The sequence below is a fragment of the Rhipicephalus sanguineus genome, chromosome 1 (genome assembly GCF_013339695.2).
Source record: "Rhipicephalus sanguineus isolate Rsan-2018 chromosome 1, BIME_Rsan_1.4, whole genome shotgun sequence".
Taxonomy (NCBI): Eukaryota; Metazoa; Arthropoda; class Arachnida; order Ixodida; family Ixodidae; genus Rhipicephalus; species Rhipicephalus sanguineus.
Genome location: NC_051176.1, coordinates 96,553,212 through 96,575,038, shown reverse-complemented (window position 1 = coordinate 96,575,038; position 21,827 = coordinate 96,553,212). Strand labels below are relative to the sequence as shown.

Genomic DNA, 21,827 nt, shown 5'->3' with positions numbered 1-21,827 from the left:
AACACAAGACACAGTCAAAGGAGCCGTCAAGAATGGAACCTTCACCTCTAAGCGGATGCGGACGATGCCTTACGAAGAACTTGAAAAAGTTCTTTTCGTTTGGTTCAAACGTGCGCGGAGTTCAAATTTTCCGATAAGCGGACCCATTCTGGAGCAGAAGGCGCGAGAGATTGCCCTGCAGATAGGTGTTGAGAACTTTGCGTTAAGCGATGGATGGCTCAGTCGCTTCACGAAACGCCACGGCCTTGTTTTCAAGGCAATCTCAGGTGAGAGTGCTGCAGTGAGTAGAGACATTTGCACTGACTGGCAACAGGGGTGGCTTCAGGAAATTTTGGACAACTATGAGCCGCGAGACGTCTTCAATGTCGATGAGATGGGCCTTTTTATAAGATGCTTCCGTCAAAGACTCTCAAAATAAGCGGACCCATTCTGGAGCAGAAGGCGCGAGAGATTGCCCTGCAGATAGGTGTCGAGAACTTTGCGTTAAGCGATGGATGGCTCAGTCGCTTCACGAAACGCCACGGCCTTGTTTTCAAGGCAATCTCAGGTGAGAGTGCTGCAGTGAATAGAGACATTTGCACCGACTGGCAACAGGGATGGCTTCAGGAAATTTTGGACAACTATGAGCCGCGAGACGTCTTCAACGTCGATGAGATGGGCCTTTTTATAAGATGCTTCCGTCAAAGACTCTCGCCTTCAAAGGCGAAGCCTGTAGTGGTGGAAAACACAGTAAAGATCGCATTACTGTGCTGGTGGGTGCCAACATGGCAGGTGATGAGAAGTTGAAGCTTTTAGTAATACAGTGCAGTCCACTTATAACGATATCGAGAAAAACGAAAAATATGATCGTTATAACCAGTGATCGCTATATCTGGACTGCCGTTAAAAAAAAAAAAAAAAAAACAAAAAAAAAACGCGGGACGTACCTCTGTAGCTCCGATCCCGAATTTACCACTTGCACTAAAGAATAGATGTTCTAGAAAGCAGGATGTCAAAAACAAAGTTTTATTTGAAGCTCCAACGAGAGTGTCAAGCTTTAGGCGCACCTAAATAGCCTCAACATGGTCTAAAGAGTCTTGAAGTATCCGTGCGCCATTGCATGATGTACTAATAGTGCGTGCCGTTAACCACCACGGCGGCAAGAGCGTACAACACGCAAGCACCACAAAAACTGCACACGCCGGCCAAAGCTCGGTTCATGTAACGGAACATCACGAAACTTCATATCAAGGCCGGCGACTAGGACGGGCTCCTGTACGGCGGCGGCGGAGCACGGCTGACATAACGACCACTGCGATAAGTCTCAAGAGCGAACAATGACCCGCCATCCACAACGGGAGACTTGCAGCTGTCCGCCAAGCATAGCGTGCCTGCACGGCCAGCCTGGTGCCTGCGCTCAACACTCGCTTCGTGCTACAACGAAACTTTCGAGGAATTCAAAACTAGCATCGCGGCGCGCGCGCGGCCTCCGCGGCCGGCGCGGGGCGCACAGCTTTGTCGGCACGGAAGCGGGCCCGGCAGGCTGCCATTGGCTGCTTTAACTTTGAATCTAAAACTAGCAAATTATTCAAGATGGTGTAGGTGACGCAATCATGACGTAATTCTTTGAGACACCGGAGCGGCGTGCCAACTTGCTTTTCGCCTTTTTTTTTTCTTTTCTTCCTCTCCTTTCGGTCTTTCGGTGCAATTGTGGGCCACGCGCGAGCGGTGAGGCACAACATGTACTTTAACAACGTGAAGCGGCTAGCGCCATCTTGTGGCGCGCTGCGCAAGCTCGCGATGGCACTCGGCGCGTAGGCTCCGCGGGCGGGCGGGCGGCGCACGCAGCGCGGAAATGGCGGCAGATACGAACTCGCGTAGGTGAACGTTTCGTCCCGTCTCGGCATCGTTCGTTTCAGGGGAACTTGGAAACGCAAATGTAACGATTATTATACACAGGAAATGCCGCCCAGACGGCGAATTTTGATCGTTATATCCGATATGCGGCCAATAACATATCGTTATATATGGTTTTTTTTTCCTCATAGACTTAATGCATAAAATGACACACATAACTCGACCCATCGTTATAACCGATATATCGTTATATGTGGTATCGTTATAAGTGGACTGCACTGTAGGAAAGTCGAAGCACCCACGTTGTTTCAAGGCCGTTCGACACCACCTTGTACGTACAATGCTAACGGAAGAGCCTGGATGACTATGGCAGTTTTTGAAAACTGGCTACGGGAGGAAGATGCAAGATTTACGAGGCAAGACAGGAAGGTTGTCTTGATCGTGGATAATTGTCGTGCCCATGGTCAGTCCATCACTCTCGAGTTCTTGCCAGCCAATGTAACTGCAGTGATCCAGCCAATGGATCAAGGGGTAATACAAAACATAAAAGTTCATTACCGCAGACAGCTGCTCCACCGAATGCTGCTTTGTGCAGACACTGGCAAGAGCTACAATGTAGATTTGTTGGCTGCCATTCACATTTTGGTCCACGCCTGGGAGCAAGTACAGGCAACAACCATACAGAGGTGCTTCCACCATGCAGGCTTTCAAGCTCAAGAACCATTACCTCATGAAGAGGAAAGCCCGGCTGATGTAGATGCAGTATTTAATCAGGCTGTGCCCTCTGCCCCTTTCACACGACAGGACTATGAGACTATTGATGAAAGTGTTCAAACCTGTCGCGAGGAGACGCTTGAGGAATTGATTGCCGAAGTGCAAGCTGACGATCAACCTTCCTCCAGCGATGAATGTGATGACGTCATTGCCAGTGCAGTGGTGCCACCGGACAGTGCAGCTAAAGAGGCTGTTAAACTTTTGCAGTGCTATTTTGAGCATGAGGTTTGTCCTGAATTTCTGTCTAGCTTGTCAGGCATGGGTGCTTACTTTGTGAAGAAGCGGCTCAAGCATGCCAAGCAAACCACACTTCACTCCTTTTTTTCTCCTACTCATCCCGATAAGTAAGCTAGGGTTGGTGCAAACGAAATAAAGTTTTTGGTTCATGAAATATGTGCACCTTGCTTAAATGAAACTTCTTATAAATGGAACAGTTTTGTGGATCCCCTTCGAGTTTCGTTTAAGGGGAGTCCACTACATTCGGTACCTGCCACGAACACCGCTTAACTACGTGCCAGCCGCCACTTGCAAATTTGTGTTTTGTGATGAGCACCGCAGATACAGATACTGCTGTATCGTGGGCTGGTGGTCCCGGTGAAGAAGCAGGCGAAGAAGACCGGCGGTGACGAACGCGGTCGGCGGGGACGCTACCAGCCCCAAACACGTGGTTTGGCGTGAAGCCCCGAAGAAGAACGAAGCGTCCGCATTCAAGGAGTACGCAACACACACTGACTTTCTTTACACGTCGCACCTGTTGAATATGGATACCAGAGCGGCGCCCCCTGGCATCCACACATGGCAATTCGAAACCGAAACCGCCAGAACAAAACACCGCAGATACCATACCAGCAAAGCGCGGAACAGATTACGGCTCTCTCGCGTGGAGCGTTTGGAAACGATGACGCGGAACACAAATTACTGTGGCGGAAGAGCGGCCGACTCGTCCGGCTTTCCCCGATGCGTGTGTGCACATAAACGGTGCGCACACACATTGCCGAATCTCCGCCGATACGCAGCATTTGCTGCCGCGTGAAGCCGATCGTTTATAGTTGTGTGCAGCACATCGCCAACTAAGCTGACACCGTCACTGTATTGTTACTGTACCGTACGCACGCATTTGTCATGAAAGGGTTCACGATGCCCACTTTGTTAGTGACTGCACACGGGCGCGGCAATGGCGAGCGGGCTTCGTTCATGAAGGCAATGCGTCTGTGTGGTGCACTTATCGATCTCGCACAAAGAGGCAGCATTAATGGCGGCGTGGCGCGTTTGGGTTCTCGCCTATTGAGTGCATGCAGTGCGCACGCAACCGCGCTAGGCCACATGCACTACCACGCAGTTGACTGAAGGTGCCTATCATAAGGGTTGTCAGCGATTAAACAGTACTGGCGCGTTTGCCACCTGCTGCCATCACGCCTCCGTGCATTTCCGCTGCTTATCCGCGGCCCCTTTGAATATTATAGCGGCTCCTTTAAATTTCTGGTCTGCATCACCCCATAACACTTCGGCATTGTGGCAAAGCTGACTTTCGGACTCTGCTACTGTCGCAAACAGATCGACTCGCGAAAGCGCTAGTTCGAACCAACTAGATGATGGACGCGTAGGAGGCGAGGGCTCAATATAATGTCTTTCAGACCCGCAATTTGGGCAGAAAGTCAGAAAAATCAGACGCCGAAGAGTTTCAGCGTCCGAAATTTCTGACGTTCTTATACATTGACGTCTTTGGGGATGGTGACGGTGATGCGAAAGCGTCCGAATTTTCGAGTTAGTCCGGAAAATCGGGCATCCGAAAAATCGGCAGTTGACTGTACACTAAAACCTCATTATAACAGTCACATCTGCCACGAAAATAACTTCGTTATATCGGAAAATTCGTTATGAACATTTATTTTTAACACTGTATCTATTACAAGACTATTCTTCATTTACTTCGTTATAACCGACAATTCGTTATATGCATGTTCGTTATATCGAGGTTTGAGTGTAGTAGCACTTCCTGACACTAAATGGACATACCGTATCCATGTTGGGTTATTTGTGTCTCGTCTTTCATTATACTGCCGCCTCTGGGAAGCTCGTCTATAGCATGGCTGCACTCTCACCACAAGGGAATGAAAGTGCATTTAAAGATGGGGTTTTCACGACACCTCATCTGATAACAATTTTGTACGGAAACTGAAAGTGATGTCCTCTCATCTGAGAGGTCTGATGACAGTAGGGCCATGCAGTGAAGCCTTCAAGCTATTTTTTTTCATGCACTTGGGCTAATAAAAAAACCCGATTGAATTGAAATAATACCATTTTATTCAGAGAAGAAAAGGCTCTACAAACTGAGCAGAAAAAAATAATTAGGCTAAATTTAGTGCAATTTTCTTCATTTTTCACGGCTGTGAAAGAGTTATAAGCTGAATCTGTATACAGTATAACCTCGTTACAACGGATCTGTTTACAACAGACATTCGGATATTGCATACTAATTTGCGGCGTTAAGCTGACCTCCGTATTTGTTCCGTTGATTGAGCTTCGTTTACAACGGATTCTGGTACAACGGACATTCGGATATAATTGACTAAAATGTCAGGCCAGCAAGGTGGTCAGGACTCCTTTAGAGCAGACTTTTCTACCATGGACATATCAAAGTCGGTAACTTCAGACTTCAAAACATTGCTTAGCATACTTTCGGGACGGGAACAGTGTGCCGCGGATATCGACGTACCGATTTAAGAACGAATGTCGCCGATCTCCGGTCTGTCAATGATCAGCTATGCCTAGCTGTAGCGACAAAAATATCAGCGCGCAGCGTGCTTGGTGTTGTGTTTTGGGACGCTGATGCGCGATATTGCTAGCCGCTGACACCGCTTTTCCGACCGGTCACTGTGCGGCGAGCTTGGCCGGGGGGTCCGCTGCCGATGCTCAAAATGCCCATCCACGGTTCTGAGGAGCCTGTGGGCGGTGTGATTTGTTGCTTGCAGCGAAGGACATTGTGGTTGCTTCGCTTTCGCATGTCCGCTAGCGCGATGTTCTTGCCCGCAAAGTTCGGATTTGTCCCCTACATCGGCACCGTGAGCAGAGTTAGGCCTAGCCATGACATTGAGTAGAAAGCTCGGTTGCGATGTGCAGTGCCGCGGTGCCCGATGTTTCAAAGTACGTCATGCTCGATTGCGAGTACAAAGAGTTGTCATGCGGTGGTCTTCGTCATAAGCTCCGCAGTGCTGATAAGAACGTCTAACAGCGGGTCCAACAAGTCAACGCTATTACAGTCGCACATCTGCAATGTTCTACGCACGTCTGCGGTTGCGACGAGTGCGCCGCGCTATCGTAATCTGATGACTGAGCTTCCGCTTGCAGCTGCCAAACTAAGGCATTCTAAATTATCGTCGACCCGTGAACACAGAATGAGTGCGAACGCGTCACTAAGTAGCGCAATTTTTGACAGCCACGACCTCGCGATGCACAAGCAGGTGACGACGATCCCGAAGCGAGCATCACGGCAGAAGCAGCCAATCGGAGGCCTTGAATTGAACTTCAAACATGTGCTTTTTGTACGCTTGTTACTGAATGGAGAAGCTAGCTGAAACGGAGAACTTGAACATGGAGAAATGCTCTTTACGACTGGCCCAAAATGTTGGCACCTGGTTACGCCATTGCCGAGCTATAATTTTGAAAAACTCTTTTTTTTTTTTTGCTATTTCTGCAATTTTCGCCAAATCGACAGACGCAAAAAAAAAAATTTATAGCATTCCTACGTAGTTTTCAGTGAAGATATTTTGGAATCGGATAGAAAATGGGCTACAGAAACTGAAAATGTGATTTTCCAAAAATCGAATTTTTTTTGGTCTCCTGTTAAAAATAAGACCATGTTTGTGACTCGTAATTCTCTCCGGTTGCAACAGACCCATTCAGCGTTTACATAAAAGTCTTGTAAGAGTACTTGGATTTTACATACTCCCTTTACAACAGACCAAAATCCTCTTCACTATGAAGGTTTGTTGTAATGAGGTTATACTGTACATGTATGCTGCTTGCAAGCACACCTACTAGCTAGGTGGCGAATACTCAGAGTCAAAAAAGCTCTCAAACCATTGCTTATGTGGAGGAGAAACACTGATAAACAAATGCTGCTCCATTTGATAGAAGCAGGAATAGAGTTTTTTTTTCTGACTCATATTTTGGGGGCTATTTTGGTCTCCTCGTGGTCAGAAAAAAATTAACTGGTTACTGTTGCCACATAACACACACACACACACACACACATTCATGGGGCTTTTAGTAAAGCTTCTTCGTTTATTACTTCAGGATTGCTGTATGCAGTGATGAAAGTGCTGCTCCAATTTCTCCAAACTGCTCCAAAAGCGAAATGCTGATCCATGCTGCTCCAAAGTGTAATATTTGTTTGTAACTGCTCAGAAACTGCTCTAAAGTGGCGTTGGGAAACTGAAAACAATGATCTTTAACCGTGTGATCATCCAGCGAGCCTAAATGAAACCGAAAACAGGCTGTATACTAGCACTCTAGTATGCAGCTTGTATACTAGCACATTGACAATGCCACAAGTACTGGCACTATATATATCTTAGCTGTATATTGGTACCTGACAAGCAGGCTGTATTGGTGAAACGTATGTGAGGTTAGTTTAATACCATCCTGATCACAAACTTCTGCTGGGACAACTGTGATGTGTGACTGATTACATTTATACTTGTTTATCAGCTTTGACGTCATTTATGCCACAAGAATCTGGCATTTTAAAGGGACTGTCTACCGCTCGGAACAAATTTTCTGATTGTGGTGAAAATGAGAAGATCGTTCGTCACATCGGCGGCAACAAGCATGCTTTTGCGCCATAAAAAAGGAATTATATTTTAATTTGAAGAAAATCATGAAAGAATGACCGCTAGCGTCACCCAACAGCGATGTGGTCAATCTACTGGTAGGACAAGAAATCCTTGCAGGTAGACTCATGTTGCTTAAAAACAAACATGTATAACTTGAAATTGTATTTTACGCACTTGAGGCAGCTTTCGTTTGTGTCAGAGAGTAATTTTTTGCCTTTTTTTTTCTCACGCATCCAAAAAGGCGCCCGGTGGCGCTCCTTGCGGCGCAGTCTTCGATTTTGTCTGCTTCAACTCATGCGCTATGCCATGCGGCCCTCCGCGCTGGTCGTACTGTGCCGCTCTATTGTTGTTAGGATGTCTCACATGTGCTGCGCTGTGAAGGCGTGCATTTATAGTCTCTTTTTGAAGAATCAACTTGGCTTGGATTGCAGCAGCAGTGCCAAAATGAATGCATAGACTACAATTAGAGCAAAAGAAGAGTTCTGTAATCATATAATAAGGCTTCACTTAACCTCTAGTGCACTGAGAACGACTCTTACATTCATGACATTAGTGTTGAGCGAAAATAAAGTAATCCTGCAAAAATCACATGTTTCATGCCAATGGAAGAAGATCGAATGCAGATCGAAAAATTATGTTTTAAAAATTTCTGCTCACTTTCCAGAGAAACTACTGCAAGTTTGGACACTTCAGACGGTACGCTTTCTATTGTGGTACAAAACAGAGAAGTGGTGAAGGACTGTAGACAGTCCCTTTAAGTGTATAGCTCATTTAGCTGTTTTGTTTTCTTTTTAATTTTCAGTGCTGGCTATTTTGGTGAAACATGAAAATGACATATTGCTTTGACCTTGTACCGATGGTAAACTACTGCTTTGGTGATAGTTACATGTGATTTTGCCTACGTTTATAATTTGGTGCTCAGCCTTATCGCTTTTATATCATTTCTGCCACAAGTACTTGCATGTAAGATATACAGGGTGTTTTTTTTAGACAATACACAGGGTGCGCACAGGTCCTTGAAATCCTTGAAAACCCTTGAAATTGAAAATTTCGTTTTCAATGCCTTGAAAGTCCTGGAATTTCGTTCCGGTGCTTGAAAACCCTTGAATATTGGGGATTTTCTCAAGGTCGGATTGCACGACTTGCAATTCACGGCAGTTGAGTGTGGTGCCAGGCAAACTTCATTGCTTATCGCTTTCCGCGACACCGCGATTGCGAAGTCGAAGTCGGACACTGTCAAAGCGCCTGTGTTAGATTGGCGAGATCGAGGCATGTGCGCACCCGCAGCGCCATTTTTTTTTATCTGGCTTGCTTTGGCTTCGGTTGGCCAGAAGCCATAAGCTGATGGCCACAGTGAGGCTACAGCATCTTGAGCTCTCAGAAAAAAAAAATTTGCATGAATGCGCTTATTGCAGTAGACTTTACTAGTGTTTGAAATATTTTCTTTTGGCTTCGATTTTGGTGGTATCCCTCAGCAACCCGCTAAAAAAATAGAGCACACTCTTACTAGTCTCAGCCACCTCAGCAGCATCTGTTGGCCACATTGTGCGCTCTGTAGCTTGTCAGTGCTTGCTCGTGCTCCGGTGGTGTTTTGTTTTGCACGTGTCGGTTGCGGCGCACGTTGAATTTCGCATGATTGTGCATGCAGGTGGCATAATTTGGAGTCATGCCTGGGAAATGTAACTTCCAGAGCGCTTGGCTCAGCAACGATGATTATAAGTGTTGGATTGCGCCGGATACATCTGACCCCCACCGTGCAAAATGCACATTGTGGAAGAAGACCTTCGACATCGCTTCTGTGGGCGAATCTGCTCTCAAGAGCCACGCAAAAAGTACAAAGCACTGTGGAATTATGAAAATGGCAGCTGGAAACTCTATGCAGACCTACCTGACAGCAAGCACAAGGGAGCGGCCCGTAGATCGGCTCCATCCCAAGCGACCGATCTAAGCAGCGCCTGCAAGTCGCACGACGTGGTTACCGATGCGGAAATTCTGTGGACAATGACAGTGATTACTTCCCACTACTCGTACAGATCGTCGGCACAAAACGGCGACTTGTTCAAGTGGATGTTTTCTGACAGCGAGGTGGCCAAATCGTTTTGTTGCGGCGAGAAAAAATGTGCGTATGTTGCGTGCCATTTTTCTTGTCGTGCTTGCAAGAAGAGGTACAGAAGTCCGAACATTACGTTGTGCTTTTTGACGAGTCAATGAACGACTTCCTGCAAGAAAAGCAAATGGATGTGCATGTGCGGTATTGGGACTCCTCACACAAGGTGGTCACTAGGTACTACACCTCCGCTTTCATGGGGCACTCCACGGCAGACGTTATGCAGGAGGTACTTCTGAAGGCTTTGGAGCCTTTGCCACTTGGCAAGATGTTTCAGATCTCAATGGACGGGCCGAATGTGAACATGAAGTTTTTCAGGAACATGCAAGCTAATTTTCAGGAGAACCATCAGGTCCAATGTGTCAACTTGGGGACGTGTGGCCTCCATACTGTCCATAATGCCTACAGAGCAGACGTTGCAGCCTCTAAGTGGGGCATCGACATTCTACTGTCAAGCATGAGTACACTCTTCCATGACTCGCCTGCACGAAGGGACGATTTTTCAGCCATGACTAACCAGAACAAATTTCCTCTGCCGTTTGGGTCCCATCAATGGGTGGAAAACACAATTGTGATTGAGAGAGCTTTGCTTCTTTGGAATGATATGAATAAATACGTGGAGTCCGCCAGAAGCAAGCAGGTGAGCTTTCCGAAGTGTGCATATTTTGAAAATGTGAATAGCTTTTGTCGCGACTACTTGACACTGGCAAAACTGAACTTCACCCTCTCTGTCGCATCGATTATTCAGCCATTCTTGAAAGACTTTCAGTCCGACAAACCCATGATCTTCTTTCTTGGGAAAGACCTTGAAAGTATTGTGCGGAAGCTGCTTTCAAAATTCATGAAAGCCTCAGTGTTGTCGTCATTGGGAGGAGGGGATGGAGATTGATAACCCCATTAACCACACTCCACTTGAAAAAGTGGATAGTGGTCCCAAGTGTGAACAAGCACTGAAGGATTCAAAAGCTAGTGCAAAGGATGCATTTCAATTCAGAATGGAGTGCAAACAATTTTTGGCAGCTGGGACCAAGAAAATACTGAAGTCATCTTTGGTTAGAAACCTGTCCTCTCTAGACCCACGTTTCATGTGCTCAAAGCCGGATCAGTGCCTGGTGGGCCTAAGGAAGGTGCAGAGGCACCTTGACCATGGCAGGAAGACTGAGCGACAGGCGGCGGGAATGTGTACTTGCAGAGTACACCGAAATGCTGGAAGAGTTCAAGCATGAGCTTTGCCTCTGAGAGGAGCGTTAGCAGGCTGTATGAGTTCTTTCGCGAACTCTTGAGCTTCCATCCCGCCTACAAAGAGCTATGGAAACAGTCAAACTCCTTCTTCTTCTTAGCCATGGACAAGCAAGTGTTGAACGGGGGCTTAGTGTCAACCGCCAAATCTCCATAGAGAACTTGAAGGGTTTGTCGTATATTTCACAGCGTGTCACATGTGACTCAGTGGAGAGGGCAGGTGACATGTTAAGTGTCGCCATAACAAAAAGCTCAGATCGCCAGTGTCCGCAGCGAGGCAGCACTATGGTGCACACTTAGAATCAGAGAAGAAAAAAGGCCAAGAAAATGCTAGTCAAACAAAAAGACACTTGATTATGGAGGAACTTGAATGTATGCAGCTGAAGAGGAAGAAACTGGAAGCAGTTGTTGCTGATTTGATAACCTCTGCTGATGACTTTGCCGAGAAGGCAGAAGCGACCGGGGACATCAGGCAGAAGAAATCCAACAGCCTGGAATCTGGAAGACAGAAGAATCATCAGACAGAAGACGGAAGAAATCCAACAGCCCGCGAAAGACTGCAAAAGTTAAAGGGACCGACAACTGCTCAGAACATGAAATGAGATGACTGCACTGATGGAAAGATTGTCCGTCGCATTGACTCAAACCAACCCTGTTTATCTCGTGAGAGGTGGATTTATATTTTTATTTCTTCATTGAAAGTCGCGAAAAATGACCTTTGGCGCCTCTGGCGGCAATGTCATAAACAGTCCGATGAAGGCGGTCACGTGACCATTGGTTGCTGTATGCGTTCGATGACTTTTCTGTTAGTACTGAAATATTGTTCATTTCTTTATATTAAAAGATATTACTCCATAAAAATGTACATATAGGCCTGCGTTAGTTGTACGCAACAAAGTGGCGCTGCCTTCGCTTGGCGTAATGATCCCATGCCGGGACAAGCCATCCATGTCACAGGCGCAGGCAACCTTGGGCGCAGGCGCACACAACGCTGTACAAATACCGAGAAGGTGTATAAAGCCACATCATCTCATTGTAACAGCTTGCTATTTTCAAAAATGGTTTGCAAGCTCAAAATAAAGGTGGTTAAGCATATATCCACAGTAACTCCTGCGAAAGCAGAACGACGACAGCTTTCACAAAGACTAGCGGCATCGCTATCAATTCTCAGCGTTGCTGGAGCAAGCCTTCAAGCATGTTTGGAGCCTTTCAGATCGAAAAATACTGCTTATAAAATAACTACGTGCTTTTAGGATAAACCACTGCAGCTACAAAGGCTACGAAGGGTAAGCTTCCTGTCGCACCGTAAAAAACTGGGTCGAGAAAAATCAGTTGTCGGTCCCTTTAAGACCGATGAACTTAACAGCATTAAGACAAAAATAGAAAAAAAAAACAAAGACCTGCCCTGAGCCACAGAGCTTCTAATGTAGTGAAACTGCAATAAGTGAAGTGAACATCCTTTGTGTTGTGCAGTAAAATTTACCGTTAACTACAATCATGCTCCTTAAATTATTTAAAGGTCCTTAAAAAGTTCTTGAATTTTTCTCTTAGAAACCTGTACGAACCCTGAATTCAGATTTTTTAATAAAAAAATCTATGGCAGTAAGGCTCCTGTCGTTTTTGCACACGAACACGTCACGGCGGAAATACTTTGCCCCAGTTAAAGTGACACTGTTGCGACTAATTAACAAAAAATTTTAATTAGCTTTTTAATTATTGACTTGAGGGCAGGTGTTTATATTAGAAAGTTGTGCGTGCCAAATTGTGGCGTAGCTATTTTTTATGGGTGTACGAATATTCGAAATTTCGAATATTTTTCTAATAGTGTTTGCTATTCGATTCGATTCGCACTAGAATTTTACTATTCGAACTTCCCAAAAACAAATACAGTCAACGTCGGATTGAAAATGGTCCCCATGTTTTCAGTATGCTTCACCTCATCACACCCCCGTATTGCGGCAAAGCTGCCTTTCAAGCTCTGCTACGGTCGCAAATGTACTAACTCAAGAAAACGCTGGTTCCAACATGGAGATGAAAAATGTGACCCAGGTGGGGGCTCAATTAATGCTGTTTTGGACCTGAAATTTGGGCAGAAAGTCCGAAAAATCTGAAGCCGAAGCTATTTAGCATCCAAAATTTCAGATGTTCTTATGTATCGACGTCTACGAGGCAGATTTGGAACTCCGGACTTGAAGGGAGCACACACTTGTCCGCCACATCAGTTGGGCTTCCACAGATGTTGAAAGAGGAGGAGAGGCTGAGGAAATGGCATCTTTGCCTATCACGTGTAAAATGTTGTCGGCAACACTTTGGTTGCACCAAATCATGTACATAAATAGAATTTGGCCTCTACATTGCCTCATTCTTGATGAGACAACTATGAAACACCACCCCGTCAGTGCTTCATCAACCTAGCGAAAAGAAACACTTTCATGTTGCTATATGATAATAATATGCTTAGGAATCCTGTCTCACATTTTTTTCTGCATTTTTGCTTCGAAGGATTCGAAAAATGTTCGAGAAATATTCGAAAAATGTTCGATTCGATTCGCACTCACACTTCAATATTCGAATTCGCTTCGCACCCAAAATTTTGCTATTCGCACAGCTCTACTATATTTTAGAAATCGCAAAAGTTGCACGTAGTTTGAGATATCTGTCATTGAATTTCAAGGGTGAAATCGAAACTGATCGCACAAGTCGCACAAGAAGCGCAACCGTTCTGCTATGTCAGACTGGAACATCCTGTCACAAGGGAGTGACGAAATTTGAATAAAGGCGCGTCGCGGCCGTATGTTCTTGTGAAAAGCTGCAAGTCATCTCACTGTGCCTGCGCGTTGCCTTACTTTTGCACGTAGTGTTGGGTACTTATCTGTTCCTTTCAAACTGTGCACAAGAAAACTGCAATATCATTTTCTTTGTCTGGGAAGCATAAAACTCGGGGGCAGCCACTGCGGCACTTCTTCTTGCAGACAGGCGAAACAGTTTTTCATGCCTCTGCATCACCCATTGCACACAAACATTAGGCTATCTACTCGTGTATTTAAGAATGCTTGCCCATTTTTCTGACCATATTGTGCGCGCCTTCATTCAAAATTCGTCACTTCCCTGTCACGTGTCGCTCCGGTGTTCCGCCGCGCTTTGTGCGTGCCAGGGGCCGTCAGTTTCGTTTTCGCCCTTGAAATTCGATGCTGAATATCTCGAACTACATGCAACTTTTATGATTTATGAAAAATGGGAATGCCATGAATTATCATGCACTACAACTTTCTTATATAAACAACTGCCCTCAAGTCAATAATTTAAGTTAATTAACAAGTTTTTGTTAATTAGCTTTGTCAACATCATTTTAGCTGTGGGAAAGTATTTCCGCCTCGGCATAGAGTTCATGTGCGAAAATGACAGGCGCCTGACCATCATAGATTTTTAATAAAAAATCTGTATTGTCTGCAAAAAAAAAAGCACCCTGTATGTAGCTCATCATACTTAGTATTCAGTTACCATCCGTCTGCTTAATTATTTATTTCTTGCAATTTGCAGTGGTTATTGTATGTGCAATATTCTTAATAATAAATAATAATATTTAGGAGATGCTTAAACGATGCTTTAAATTCCAGGAGTCGTTTGGAATATTTTGCCATCTGCTCCGAAAATGCCAACAGCTACTCCAAACTAGGATTTGTTCTGCTCCGAAAACACTTATGGCTGCTCCTAAGCACCATTTTTTCTGCTACAGAATCTGCTCCAAAAAGCAAAATGCCACTTTCATCACTCTTTGTTTCTCGCTGGTTTGACACTTTGAGTGGTTTTGTAGCTATACAGTGTGGGAGAAAGGAAAAAGACAAGTCTAACTGACATAATGAAACCACTGTGAATAGGCTGATTAAATACTGTGTGAATGAATGCAATACATGCAATTGTGGTCATTTTAGTCTTATGCTATGTTTATGTTCCTTCAGATGAAAATGAGCTTCTTTCTCTTCAGGTTTGACGTATACAATTCGTACCCAAGTGACTACAAAGCCAAGGCTGTGCATGCCATTGTTGGTGCGATTGTGATGACACGGTACAATTACCGTACATATAGAGTAGATGACATTGCTTGGGACCTCAAGCCTTCCTCAACTTTCACATTCCACTCTGGAGAGGTCATCAGTTACATCGACTACTACAAGTAAGTGGCTTATGGCAGTTATCAAAGTCAAGTAAATAAGATTTATTGAACACTTTGTGCAAAGGATTTGTTGTTTCAAATTGCACTCCACATTTTTTTCAAGTATCCAATATTACTTTGAAGACTATGTCAAAATACATGACATTACAGCTAATACGTGTGGAAACTTCAAGGTGCCATTTCTACCTTTGTTGATTTTTCTGCCTTTTCTGTTTTACCAAGCCAAATCTCATTGTGAAAGTGTCTTTTTTTTTTTTTTTTTTTTGCAACATAATAAAATTCGTTTTTTCTTCAGTGTTTATAAGGACCACTTCAGGCATGGTTATGCAAACATCTTGAATCTGGATATGTTATAAGGCAAGAATTCATTGAGGATAAATTGGCATATTAACGTAGTGCAGTAGACCAGTGGCTCTCAGCCGTTGATGGGTTGGGGAACCCTTGTTGACTGGTTGAGGTGATGGCGGACCATGGGACGAACCGGGGGAGGGTGGTGAGGCTGATCAGGCTGTTTTTAATTGAGGCGTTAGGGCAGCCAAGGCGACCTTGTTCAGAATGTTGCTGCAGTTCCTGGAGCAGGACCTGGAACTGGGAATAGGTCAAAACTCACCTTCAAAAACTTTTTTTTTTTCGCGGGTGATGGCGTCACGGAACAAACCTTTTTTTTTTTTTTTTTGCTGGCGATGGCGTCGCGGAACCAAACTTATTTTTTTTTTAACGGGCGATGGTGTCGCAGAACCAAACTTTTTTTTTTTTCGCAGCCAATGGCGTTGTGGAACCAAACTTTTTTTTTTTTCACGGGCGATGCCGTCGCATAACTGCTAAGGCAGCTTCGCGGAAGCCCATTTGAGAACCACTACAGTGGATGTTCATTGAATTAGCTTTAAATTTTTTCACTTAGTTCAATCTTGTGAGCGAATCCTGGCTTGTTATAGTGGTATTTTGTTGAATAGTGTTATTTTGTTGAATAGGCACATTTGTTGCAAATGGCATCTGCAAGGAGCTGTCATTGCTATTAGATTACTTTTAAAGGGACACGAAAGAGCAAAACGATTTTTCTCATATTAGTAAAGTACTCTTTCACGACACCAAAAACACCACGCTTGCTGTGAGAAGACTCTTAGTAAGCAAGAAAACGCGCAAAAACGAAATGTGGGTGGCGACGCCACCTTGAAGTTTCTGCACCATTCGCAGTGACGTCACATGTTTTGACGGTGCCTACTAGGGACTACGTAGTTCCCAATTGGTAAGAATGAAGTACATTGTCCTCTGAGGGGCCCATAGACGTTACGTACCAAGTTTGAGGTAATCTTGTTGAGGGAATGGCGCTAAAATACAATAAATACACTTTGAAATCCGTGATGTGAAATGGGGAGATCTCAGCGTGAAATTTTAAAAAAACTTTGAACTCGATTTTCTCTATTAATGAACCTATGATAGCGAAATTAACGACATTAGCGTTCTTGGAGCTCAATTTATTGACCTAAACCAATTCGTTTCTCTTTAGTGTCCCTTTAAGTATGTTATTAATAGAAGGGTGCCACATTTTCAGTGTAGTAAGAGCTTAGAAATGTGATTTAAACAGTAAAATTGTTCTTGCGCGAGAGGCACCTTGAAAACATGCAGTACTCACTGTGTCTCTACAACTGTGCAGGCGTATTTACAACATTGAGATTCAGGACTTTGACCAGCCACTACTTTTGCATAGGGACAAGCCAAGAAAAAATGCACCGGTAAGTGCTTTTTTCCCTTTGCACATCAGCAATAGTGCATTTTCTAAATTGTGTGGATCTTGTTTTTCACTTGTGGGTTCAGTACTTGTTATGCAAAAGCTAATAGGGAGTAGTCATTTTTTTGTAAGCAGTGCAAAGAAAAAAAAAAAACAAAAAAAAAAACTTCAAGATAAAGTAGCAGGCCCAGTCTGCTTCTTTATCTGTTTTTTTATCTTTATCTGATTTTTAACTTTGTTTTTTTTTCTGCTTTTTTATACAGACTCCTCGTTATGCAAGTCACTCGTGAATACAGTAGAATCTCAATGATGAAATTCCTTGGGGGCATGCAAAAGATTCTAATCATCCCTAAAGTGATGAAAAACATGTCAACTTGTACATAAGCAATAAATGCAGCCTTTATTAGTCACAGCTCGCACACCAAAATTTCATAGTGCCCTATTGTTTTAACTTAGGTAAGCCGCGTCTAAAATGCGCATAAGTGTGCAGAGATTTCTGCGCAAAAGTGTGCAGAGACGGGGGAAATGCAGCGATCAGCTCAAGAAAGAAAAATTTCAGAACATTTTTTCCAGCATCAAAATTGCAAAACCTGTTATATACCAAAACGATTAAGCCGATAGTGCACCAGAAGTACCCAACAGAAATCATTTTGACAGTGCAGATCGGGGGGAAAAAATGCTCAGGGCCGCTATTTTGTAGTGATGCCTTTTGCAATGATAACGCCTTTTCATGCACTTCGTACTTCGCCAGCATTCGGAGGGATGGTCTGCCCACGTTATGAAAGGGATCAGCTGGTCGCGAGTGGTGGATAAGATTAGGATAGAATAAATGAGCCATAATGCATCACTATGACATACTGGCCCGAGATTCGTGAAGACACATCGGAGCTCACAGAGTAATCCCGCATCTTTCTCGCCATTAAGTGCCGCTATCTTGGGATCATTAAAAAGGTCGAAATTTTGCATTTTTGTTACCCGCCCACCTTGCCTGTGGGGACCACGCAGGAAAACTGCTGGAAAAAAATAACGACGGCTGGTCTGATGGAAGTAGTGACACACATGGCCCTCCTATTGCCTGAGATGTGCCTATGCAACTGTAAAACGCTGCTGCCGGTGGAGTGCCTCCCTGCTAGGCCTTTCCACGGTGACTTCGTTGATCTCCTTCTTAAGGACACTATGCAAGCTGCAAATCAACGATCATTGCTAGGAACGTTTCGTTCTTGCTCTCTTGGGGACTTCACCTCTTGCTACATGGAAAATAAACTTTTTTATTTATTTATTTATTGTTGCCAATCCCTACTTTTAAGTTGCAATGAACTGCCGCAATACGTTAACTTTGGCAGCGTAAACAGGCCCTGCAGCACTTTTCCAAGTAATAGTTAAATGACCTCACTATCGGAGGTCAAAAGCTACATCCGTACGTCAGTGCATGTCATGACCTTGATAACTTTTTTTCGTTTTCTATCAATGGGCGCGCGGCCAACGTATAAACGTTGCGTGCAGCTCACTTGTCTGCGCCGCGATGTGCCACGCTGCGGGTTGTCATGGCACACCGGTGCCACGGCTGTGGTAACTATGCCGCTCACAATGTACAATCAAATCTGCCAATGGCCATGTCTTTTGGGTACGTGACACAGTTGATTTTGGGTATATGGCATCATTTGTTGAAAGGAGATCGAATGATTTCTAGCTAAATTTGAGTAATTGTAAATTTTCTGCTTTGTGCTGCGCTATAATGCTTGGCTCACATGTTCGCAGGCGACTACCAATTTGCAGCATTTTTTGACCATGTTCGAAAAGTGTTGCAGGGCTCGGAAAAATGTTGCAAGGTCGCTGTCAATGGGAGCTAAAAGCATTTCATGTGTGTCCTTGATTGTGTCCTTTTGTGTCCTTGATTTTTTACAGGAGTCCGAGGAGCCACGGTTGGTGTGCCTGGTGCCTGAACTTTGCACGCTGACAGGCCTGACTGACGAGATGCGTGCAGATTTCCGGGTCATGAAGGTGCGCATGGGTGTCATTTTTTATTTGCCCTAAACAAGTGGAGGGTCCGACTACTCAAGCAACACAATGTTTTTATAGTTGTGTGTTACTTGAGTATGGCTTTATTACTGACTACGTCTAAAGTAGAACATGAGTGTTTACTGGGCCAGTTTTGCAGTAATAAATATTTTTCAGTTCTGCACTCTCGTGGGACTTCTACACCGTTTGGGCTTAACTGGCCTCAAATAAAGGTCGTCAATCATGCATATTAAACACTTCGTCTAAAACAGTGTACTTCGTGCAATCCGGAATGATGAGGGTGACGAATACAATGAAACACTCAGTTGTACTTTCGAACCCATTAACAATATTGAAGTGCCACAAAAGTTCCACTGTTATAACTGCTAATTTGTAACTACTTTAAAAGGGGTGCATGAAAAAAGCATAAAAAGGGGATCGAAGAGGTGTTGTGAGAAAAATATATTGGGGAGGCCAGTGCTGCTCCCCGCCACTTTACTCTTTCCAGCTGCAGATTGTGCCAATTTGCTTAACCAGTAAATTTTGCTTCCTGTGTGCTCTGATTGCTTCTAACAAGTTGCAGCTGCTGGTGTTCAAGAACGCCACTGCTATAACGACTGCCAAGATGCGGCACAGGCGGCAAGTGGCATGCGAGCTCCACCAGCGCATCACCTTGGTGGCTCCAAAAGGAGCTTTTTAAAAAACGCTTGGAAGTTAACGTGGCAGCCTCAGATAGACAAATCTATAAGAAACGCTGGGGCTGGACCACCACGCGCATCTGTATCATTGACAATTGGTCATTACTGATACAGAGTAGGCCTGTGGGAATATTAGAGCGAATTTAAAGCATGCTGTTGGGCTACGTACAGTAGGTATGGTGTTCGAATGGGAAATTTCCTAAATTTCGAACAATTAAAAACTAATGACTAGACCTATTTTACTGCATCTTACCCACCTGAAAAGGTGGCATTACTGCAGCATAGGGCCGCTGTGCCGTGGAACCGGCTGTTCAGGGGAAATCCACACTGCTGCAAAGCAACACTTCACGTTTAAGAGTAGTATCAGTTAGTGTATTGTATATTACCTGTACCCCGATTATCATTATTATTGTAATTTTAAGTTGAAAAGCAGGTTATATGGGCATATACGGGCTAAGTACAGAAAATTTTAAAACTTCACTTATTTTACAGTCTACAACTTGCACCCTGCTACTATTGAATTCCTGCTATTCCAATTTGCTTTGAAATTATTCAGTACCAATTACCATTCGCTTCGACTTTGCTATATTAAGGGGGGAAGAGGGTTTTTAAAAATCATCAAAATTACCCTTTACCAAATTTAATGAAACTGCACAGTCTTGTTTAGTTTTTTTTGCTGATTCCAAATATGCAATTATTCTTCAAATATGTCCATTAGTTCCAAACTTAATTAAAATTAATTAGCATTGTTTCCAGAAACAATGGAGCAAGAACTATTCATTGAAATCTTGCTTTAGGCACATAGCCAGATACTAGGAAACATAAGCTTCACAGGGGTAGGAATACTTTTTTGATGTGCAAACCATTAAGAATTATACAGCATATCAAAGCTTTCTGTTCAACTAGGGTGGCGATGCGGGCTTGTTGGTTCATCGTACTTGAGAAAGAGGTAGCGCCCTTAATTCTTAATGGTTTGCACATCAAAAAAGTATTCCTACCCCTGTGAAGCTTATGTTTCCTAGTATCCGGCTATGTGCCTAAAGCAAGATTTCGATGAGTAGTTCTTGCTCCATTGTTCCCGGAAACAATGCTAATTAATTTTAATTAACTTTGGAACTAATGGACATATTTGAAGAATAATTGCATATTTGGAATCAGCAAAGAAAACTAAACAAGACTGTGCAGTTTCATAAAATTTGGTAAAGGGAATCTTGATGATTTTTAAAAACCCTCTTCCCCCCTTAAAGGAAATGATAGACTTTAAAAAAAGTGATCTAGGCATTGCATTAGTTAACAGAATGATGCAGTTATCATGAGTTTGACTTTGTACCTTGGCGCTTGTTTGCGGGACGCACCTGGCACATAAGCCAACCATGCATCCCAAACTCTGAGAACATGGTGTTCATGTCCACTTTCATAGAGGCCTGCACCTTTTCCTGCAACTCTTACTACAGAAGTTGAGGTCTAACTCTCAAACAAATGGTAAATTGCAGCTGCAAACTGTCAGCCTTGCTGCAAAAGGTTGTAGTACAGTGAAACCTCGTTAATACGTACCTGCCGGGAACGCGGCATAACTACGCACTAAACGGTAGTACGCATTAAACACCAAGTACAAATTTGCATCTCCTAGCGTACGCCATCGCCGCCAGCAAATAAATAGAGTGCCACAGCAAATATTGCCTAAAGTACCCACCGCAAAGCCTTTTCTTTCTTTTTGCCAAAGTGGAGAAAAGATCCTGGCACACTCGCACGACCGCCCGATAGCACGCAGTGGCGACGCCGAAGAGCATTTCGAAACTATTGCAGGGTCCGGGATACGCGGTCAACGCAGTGACCGACATAGCGACAGAACGGACAGTGTCTGCTTTCCGCGGTATATGTGCATGCGTCTAACCGCGATTTGCTACTAAACGAAAACTGACACAGTTCCAGTGAAACGCGGTACGACTGCGTGGAGCCGATCGTCTCCCGACTAGTTGCGTGCAGCGCGTCGCCTACTCGGCTCACGCCGTCACTACTGGGCCACTTGCTGTGCCGCACGCGCGCATTTATCGTGGGAATGTTGTTCGTACCCACTTCGCTCCAGATCGTGCACAGATGCGGCGAGTAGCTTGTTCGGTTAACGCAGCGATGACGAGCTTCATGCAAGCGATGCGCACTCCGCGATGCTCTAGCGGTCCTGGCAGCGGACGGAGGTGCGTTGGGTGGTCGCCTAATAAAAGCGCGCAGTATGGTTACAACCGCGCTACGCTTGCTGTATCGTACACGTGCGGTTAGTGTGATAGCGTTAATGCAGCGAGGTTTCTCGGTGCCCGCGACCCGCAACGCTAACTACGCAACAGCGATCTGCTTTCGCTTCTACAAAGCGGTGCGCGCCTGATGACGGCTTAGTAGCGTTTGCCGTCGGGCTAGTTGGTACATGGCTGAAGTTCTTCGA

At 44.5% G+C, this 21,827-nt stretch overlaps 2 protein-coding genes across 2 annotated transcripts in view; both read left to right on the top strand.

The window, feature by feature from the left end:
- LOC119394305 (piwi-like protein 1) overlaps window positions 1-21,827 on the top strand; it is a gene marked incomplete in the record, with an annotated part of 194,538 nt that overhangs the window by 76,910 nt on the left and 95,801 nt on the right. The window contains 3 exon segments of the mRNA XM_037661595.2: window positions 14,777-14,965; window positions 16,620-16,698; window positions 18,600-18,695. Coding sequence (XP_037517523.1) covers window positions 14,777-14,965; window positions 16,620-16,698; window positions 18,600-18,695 — 364 coding nt within the window.
- Window positions 2,197-3,001, top strand: LOC125758297 (tigger transposable element-derived protein 6-like). The gene has a single exon (XM_049415337.1). The coding sequence runs from the start codon at window positions 2,197-2,199 to the stop codon at window positions 2,956-2,958; it is 762 nt and encodes a 253-aa protein (XP_049271294.1). The 3' UTR covers window positions 2,959-3,001.